Below are 8510 nucleotides of genomic sequence, written 5' to 3' on the forward strand. Positions count from 1 at the left end.
GTAATATAACAATTCCCTGCAGCATGATTCATCATTGTTATTTTAAGACTTCCTTAAAATTGCACAACCGACTGTCATTTTTTTTTTAATATTTATTTTAATACAATAATCAGATTTCAAAAATTAAGAAAGCATCTCAAGAAATAATTACATAAGACTCAATTACTTACAATAATTACTCAAGAGTTTCGAGATTTCTCTGATCATATTTTTAATGTATGTCAGAAACCCAGTAAAAAGCAATTAATAGCAATGAATTACTAGATAAAATAGAAGCAGAAGCATGATGTCATGGATGTCATTCCAAATAGACTCAGTTCGCAATAATTCAATTGATCAGAAAGTGTTACGGGATCTGACATTTACAATTAAACATTTATGATACTAGGTATATGACAAGTAACACAGTCTCATATTGGAGTGATTTTCACACAGATAAATTGTGTTAAATGTAAATTATGTTCCTATATCCACAATTCAAACTCTGAATTAATCGAGAAACTGCAATATATGGCACATACTAGATCAATAAATATTCTTTATTTAACTGCAAGTGTTGTCCCATTAACATTTTCTACCAAACTAATTTACAATATGCTGCATTCATTTGAAAGTATTTATAAGAAGGCATTTCCACTCAAAATCACATTACCATCAGTTGAATACTAGTTTTCTCTTAACAGAAGAGCCAGCAATCAGATAAATCTCATAATTATACTACCTGAAATAGTGTTGCTAAAACAAGACACATTTAGGCATGCCATTTATATTCAGGGTTCCCACTCATATCTAAAAAAAAAAAAAAATCTCTACGTTTTCCCTGTTTTTTCTTTTTCACCCTTGTGCGTATATTCAATATACAATGAAAAGCACAGATAGCAATCATGCACTAGTTATAATGGAATATGGGTTAGAGGTGGAAAAAGCAAGGAATGGAAGCAACAATTTAACATTTGAAATAATAGCATATTAAAAGAAGGTTCATATTTACATACAGTAAAAAATAAACAATTTAATCATTATTTATTATCTAGAATTCAGTAAGACAAAATTTATACATTAAGAGGGGGGGAGAGATATATTATTTGTGTTCTTTAAAGGTAAGTAACTTAAAATTCAGTACTCGGGTGAGATGAAACAAAGTATTTTTTTATCATGATAAAAATCATCTTTTAATGATTATTTAATAAAAAACATTACAAAGCGAGATTACTTTTTTTATTTATTCATTTTTATCAATTCAAGTAATTGGGCATTAATTTCTGCAGATTTTTCAGCCATTAATTTCATAGAGCTAATGGACCTAACTCATAACAAATAAGGTACATTACTGTATGGCCTAATGTACATTTTTTACCTATTTCACTTTCAGTGAGCATATGCGAAAATATTTCGAATATATCACTGAATACAATAAAAGACAAATATGACATAAAAAATTTTAATAAAAATTCTCAAACTTAAATTGAAATCATTTTATTTTCAGACATTAAATTTGAAGTTTTCGGATTTGACATGCCATCTTTTCTTATATTCCTTTTAGATACTGAAATCATCACTGAACTGTCAGGTAGTTTTGTATGTTTTCCTTTTTTGGCATGACTAATAAGTGCCTATTTTTCCATATTACTTAAGCTTAATATCTTCTTATAATGTGAGCAGTACATAAGAAATGGATTTTGTGGAACTTCTTGAACCCATTCAGTAAAAGCAGGATTTCTGTTTTTTTTATCCTTTCAATTCATATTAAATAAGAATTTTGAGCAGGATTGTCAGGATTAACTTTTTTTTCCCACAAACTCATATTAAATTTGGATTTTCAACAGTTCATTGCATTAAAAAAAATTCTCTAATCTAATTTCAATAAGCTCACAGTTTGTCAAATAATAAACAAACCATTCAATAAACTCAGAATTGACTAAATGTTTGACTAAACACCACCGCAGATTGAATGTTGCTAATTGTGCCAGAGAAATCTATTCTGCAATTTCATGCAATTACAAAAGACTCGTGCATGCTCATTAGCTGCAAGTGAAGGATCAAGGAAAAGTGACAACTGTCTCGCAAATCAAAACTGGACTGATCTATACAGAAGAAAAAGAGGAGAGAAAAAGGTAGGGAGTTTCTGCTTTACACAATCGTGAGGTTGATATTTTTTTGTTTATAGAAGTTATGACTATGATTTTTATTTTTGCAATCTTTAAGACTGGTATTTTTTAGATGGGAAAAAAATACCTAAGAAACTTAAAATTATAAGTTTTTATGAAATTTTTCAATTTTCCTGTTTTTTAGAAGATTTTTAAATCTCCTGTGTTTTTCCTGCTCATCCTGTATATTGTTACAAACCTGTAATGTTGCTTTCCAGCATGGTTGGTTCAATCACTCGTTTTACAATCAGCTCTGTAGGGTGGCACATCAGTGATCTCAGAGCTTGACAACAAAATGGATATGACTGGAAAATTCCAGAATTTTAGCAGTTGAGCCAATGGGAACCGAGATATTCCTGATTGGTCCAGAACCGGAAACCATAGAATGAAGCTATAAAGTTACCCTCTTCTGCTGAATTCTGCCCGATCGCTTTGTGAGCTGTGGTTGTCATTACTACCGATTACTACTTGGGGGCTAGAGTGTGTTGTAGTGTACTGCTGTGTGTTTCCTGTCTCGGCTATATATATTTGTTGCCTTTGAGTTAGTGTCTTTGTGCTTAATAAACACCATTGTTGTTTTCTACTAAAGGACTGTTTATTTCTGCATCAACCATCAAATCGCAAAAGAACCCTGATGGAGGAAGTAGATCTGTAACAATATTATAGATATTATTACTTCCTCTGAAAGCAAATAATAAATTAATTAAACTGATTCCTTTATTTTAAAAATTAGACAAATTAGTATATTATTAGATGTTTTAACTCACAGGAAAGCTGCATTTCCTTTTTCCGCAAGTCGAAACAGAGAATCATGCCAAATGTTGAAATGATAAACCAATAAATCCAAGGTGCAAGGATCATTACTTTGCTTACATTTGTCCACTGAAAGAAAAAAACACATGTAAAAAAAAAAAGAAAGATTTTACATAAAATTAAAAGTTTAATATCAGTAATTCATTGAAATTAAAATCAAGAAAAATACAATTAACATATAAATAAGCATGTCTTACAGGAATATTATTATGGCAATTCTATATTTCAAACTTCAAAAATTTATTACAAATGAGATAAAATTAAAAAAACACACACTATCAGAGTGCATAGTGAAAAACTGTGATAAAAATTAAGCACTTTTTAAATACCAAAAAAATTAAGCATCTTTGTATATGTATGCATACATAAATTGCAAATTTTCTAAGCATATGATTTTTTTAGTTTTATAATAATGCATTGTTTTTATTGCAAAAGAATATTTCACACTTTAAACACTTTTTTTTAGATTTGAATATTAATTCTGCATTGTAAAATTATGTCTTTTTGGCTTTGACAAGAATATAGACATGATCATAAAAAAAACATCAATGCCAAAAAAATTAAATCAACTTTTCTAAATTTAACATTAAAAATCTATGATATTTTTCAACATTTCTTAAAATTAATTTAGGAAGATATAACATTTCTGAAATTGTCAATAGTAAGGTAGCATGACCAAAGATATTGAATTTGATTTTTATATAAGCAACAAATATAAGATTTGACATGGCTAGGATGGAAACAGTAAATTTCCTCCTGCACAAAATTATTTTATTTAATAATTTTATTTCCAATCTTATAACGATATGAAATAAAGCATTCCTATGGCTATCATCCTATGAATGGCAAAATTGTCATGAAACTGATGAAAGAAAAATGCCACTTTCTGAAGGACTTTTTAAAATTATTTTTAATAATAGGAGTTTTTACAAATGATCAGACTAAAGAGAAATTGTCTTATTGCCTCTTACTTCTAAAATTTAATAAAGGCCTTTTTTTTAACATTTAACATTTCTAAAATTTAATAAAACCTACTCTTAACCTACAAGCAAAAATTTTTATTTAAAAAAATTACAGAATAAATGTTATATATAATTGAAGAAATTTGAAGGAATAAATACACTTACTTGGTTCAAATAATTTTTCATTTAATTGGACAATGATTTCCATAAAAATAACAGTTGAACTTTTTAGTGATGCAAATGTTGTTCTGTCAGCACCATATATAATTTGAAATGTTGACATTTTATTCACAAATACAATATCTGTCATATTTCTGATTATCCCAATTATCAGACATCACATTATTGAACACTTATTAAATGATCACTGGTAATTCATGAAGTGAGCAACAAATTGCAAAGAATTCAGTTAGAATGGTAAGATAATATTAAAATGAAAAAGTGTGAAATGAAGACAAACAATTCAAAAATCTCGAGCATATGTTTTTAGTTCTGTAGGTATGTTTATTTTCTGTTCCGAGAAAATTCGTAAACAGACAATTTTATTTAGAATAACCTAATTCGGTAAAAATTGCAAAAGGATAAATATTATCAGTTCATAATTCACTTTAAAAATATCACTGAATGTTTTATTAGCAATAATAATACTTTCAATTATAAAATATAATTTAATTAAATTTTTTAATGAATGTTTATTTGCCAATGGTTTTTAATTTTTAGCAGTTTTTACAAAACTGCTGTAGTAGAAGTATAACTCACAAGCAAAAAAATTTGTAAACAATTCAGTATTAAGGTTACCAGGAAAATTATGCCGCTTGCTTTTTTTGGATTCTCATATTGACAACAAACTCAATTGCACTTTGAACTAGAATTCAACCTATTATAATTTATTAATAGTAAAATTAATTGCCAATCTTTTCTTGGTAACATAAAAATTAAAACCCTAATACAGTTTATCATTGACACAGAATTCTCAAAGTAACTGAGAAAAAATATAAAGCATCCAAAATATTTAATTTTTTTGTCATTTACTACATTATGTAACAATTAAATAAACACACATGAAAATATTTTTTAGGAAGCAGAAAATTTATAACAGTGACACAACAAATTTTTTCATTTGCCTAATTAGAAAAAAATTCAAATTAAATAATTAAAATCTCCTTATTAAGTGCCTAAAACACTGCAGTAAAATATTTTTTTCTCACTAGTAATAATTTACAAATAAAAATATTCTTTAGTTTTAAGCAAAAGTAGAAAAATTACTTACAAATTTTATGTAAAAGATTTTCTTCCTGTCCAGAATTTTGATTTCCGACAGGAATTTTTTCCATTCCTGAAAACAAAAACAAAATCTACAATATGCAATTATAAAAACCAGTGCAAGATTTTCTCTAAATAAAAAATTAAATTGCAGTAGAACATGTTAAGTAAATAAGCATCCAAATAATAACCTTGTTAGAAGGTCACATCACTAAAAAATATTTTAACTCTATTAAAAAAAAAATTGTTCTTCAGGGATATTTTATGTGCTAGACCTTAAGTTTTATTCACCTGACTATTTAATATTATGTTACTTATAAATAAATAAATACTCTTCCAGTGACAGAATTAGGTAATTGGAAGATAAAATGCACTCAATGAAAAAGGTTTAGGTAATAACATGAATCAACCTATTTTAATCAATTTAAAAAACATTGATTTTATAGATGACATTCAAACGTAAGAATAAAATATAATATAAAAAATAACCAAATTTGATAAATCAAAAATAATAATATTCTTTATGAAGGGACTTTAATTACTTCAATTATCTAAAATAGTTACTCATATCTAATCACTTAACATTTTTATAAAAAAGAAATTCTGAATGTTTACGCTTGTTTATGCTTAATCTTATAATGACAGAAGATTATATAAATGATTATCAAAAACATAAAGCAGGGCTGGCATTCAAATCTGGAAAATTGTACTTTTATTTTTTCTGTATCTATATATCTAGAAAAAATATTACTGGTGTTTTCCCTGATTTTTTTTCTTTTTCTTTTTTTGTATGTATATTCAAGATACAAGGAAAAGTGGGAATTGCATTCGTACTAGTTATAATGGAACATGGTTTTACGATGTGGAAAAACCATAACGGAAGAAAACAATTTAACATTACACAAAATAGCATATTAAACGAACATTTATATTTACATACAGAAAAAAGAACAATTTTATCATTACTTATTATCTAGAATTTAGCAAGACAAAATTTCTATATTAAGGAGAGAGAATATATTACATCTGATGCCCTTTAATTGTAAGTCACACAAAATTAAGGACTTTTTTTTTAATCATGATACAACTCATTAAATAATTACTTAACAAAAAAAAATACAAAGAAAATTAATTTTTTAAATTTATTCATTTTTGTCAGTTCATGTATTTGGGCATCAATTTCGGCAGATATTTAAACCATCAGTTTCAAGGAACAAAGGACTTAATCAATAACAAATAAGGTACGATACTTCTGCATGGACTAATGTAAATTTTTTAGCTATTTTGTTTTCAATGAACATATGTGAAAATATTTTCGATATATCATTGAATGCATTAAAGGACAAATATGACATTACAAGGTTTAATACCCACAAATATTGAGCTTTAAATTATTGTTCCTGAAAGATAAACTATGAAATCCATAATTTTCAAACATTAAATTTGATGTGTCATCTTTTCTTGCATTTCCTTTTAGATACTAAATCCAGCATCCATGACGATTCTTTTCAACTAACATGCAATTGTGTATGTTTTCTTCATTTGGCATGGCTAGTAAGAGCCAGTTTTTCCATACAACTTAGATTTATTAATTTCTTACTAAGCAAGCAGAAGGCAATAAATGGATTTTGTGGACCTTCTTGATCTTATTCAAGAAAATCAGGATTAACTTTTTTATCCGTCCAATTCATATTAAATTTAGATTTTAAGCAGCTCATTGTACAAAAAATATTATCTAATCTACTTTGAATAAGTTCACAGTGTCTTACACAATAAGCCAACCATTCCATAAACTCAAATATAGTTGACTTAACACCACTGCATTTCTTCTGTAGACTAAATGTTGTTAATCAGACCAGGAAATGTATTCTACTCTTTCATGCAGTTACATATGTCTTGAACATACTCATTAGCTGCAATTTGAGAATCGTGTGTAAAAAAGAACAACTGTCTCGTAATTTGAAACTGAAATGATCTATACAGATAAAAAGTGGAGAAAGGAATGGGACGAGTTTCCTCATTGCACAATCACGAATGGAATTTTTCATTTTTAGAAGCTGTGACAATGATGTTTCATTCTAGTAATATTTAGAGATCAGCATTTCCTAGATGGAAAAAAAAAAAAAAAAAAAAAAAAAAACTTAAAATTACTTTTTTCATAAAAACAGGGAAAGTAGAGGTAATTTTAAGTTTAAGTAATTTAAAATTTTCAAATTCCCTTGCATTTTCCCATTCTTTTAGGCTATTTTTAAATTTCCTCAGTTTTCCCTGTTCTCCCACTAGAGTGGAAACCCTTATAAAGGGTAGATTTAATAACCACTAGTTTATTTGTCAATCTTTTCTTCCAAGGAAGTAAGGGTTATTAATGAATTTGATTATCCTTAATATTTATTTTCTAAATTTAAATGTCTGGAAATATATGCCACTTAAAAGGAAGCTCAAAGATATGAATCACAAATTAATGCTGCTAATAATTTCACCCACAAAAATTAAATAAAAAAAATATGCAAATATTAAATACAAATACTTGGAATTACTCATAGTGGTAAAGAAAAATCATTATTTTTGATTTCAATAACTTTGAACAAAAAATAAGATTTACTCCAAATCAAATGAAAGACAACAAAAACTGATATTGAAGTTGCTTCGCAAAAAGTGTACTGCAAAAAGGAACAAATCTTTTTTTGAAATTTTTGTTATGTAAGCGTCGCTACACTTTTGTAATTTAAAATAAGGATGTAAAATATCAATCATGCGTTTATGGTTAGTCACTATTAGTAAAATTTATTCTTTAATATCGATTACATGAAGAATTTATTGCAATTTAATAGTGAATTTTTTTAAAAATGAACCTTTATCACTGCAATAACTTAAATCCAAACAAGAACTAAAATCGAAACTGCTTTCCAAACCAGGTTTCTCTAGAAAGAAATGGTTATTTTTTAGAAATATGGAGAAACTTATGTTATATTAGTTTAATTCGAAAGATTTTTGAAATTAATGCTTACTTCAGTTGTTTCGTAGACAAAATTCTTTCATAGAGAATAGAAGATTCAATATTGTTTGGATTTGAATTGAAAAGCTTTGGGAGATTGAGTCAAAGTTACAGTTGCGAAGGTTTCAGTTTCTGAGTTACATTATTTCAAATTATACACCGGTATGCTGCTGAAGATATTCAAAAAAAATTCTTTATAAGCAAAACGACAAAAATGGGTAAAACGGTAAAGATGAACAAATTTTGCATTGGATATGGCGAAGAAATTTCATGATTATGATTAATTTTTTTATATACTTCGATTGAGAGGTCAAAAATCCAATTGAGAGT

The 8510-nt window shown here is 27.1% G+C and overlaps 1 protein-coding gene across 1 annotated transcript in view; it reads right to left on the minus strand.

The window, feature by feature from the left end:
* The window catches only part of LOC129973071 (uncharacterized), a 30564-nt gene extending 22266 nt beyond the window's left edge, over positions 1–8298 (minus strand). Inside the window, exons 1-3 of the mRNA XM_056087441.1 lie at positions 8194–8298; positions 5193–5258; positions 2915–3029 (exon numbers count right to left, since the gene is read on the minus strand). Of these exons, the coding sequence (XP_055943416.1) occupies positions 2915–3029; positions 5193–5256 (179 nt within the window). The 5' untranslated portion in view covers positions 5257–5258; positions 8194–8298. The remainder of the gene's footprint in view (positions 1–2914; positions 3030–5192; positions 5259–8193) is intronic.
* Positions 8299–8510: the final 212 nt, after the last annotated feature.

The sequence above is a fragment of the Argiope bruennichi genome, chromosome 6 (assembly GCF_947563725.1).
Source record: "Argiope bruennichi chromosome 6, qqArgBrue1.1, whole genome shotgun sequence".
NCBI lineage: Eukaryota > Metazoa > Arthropoda > Arachnida > Araneae > Araneidae > Argiope > Argiope bruennichi.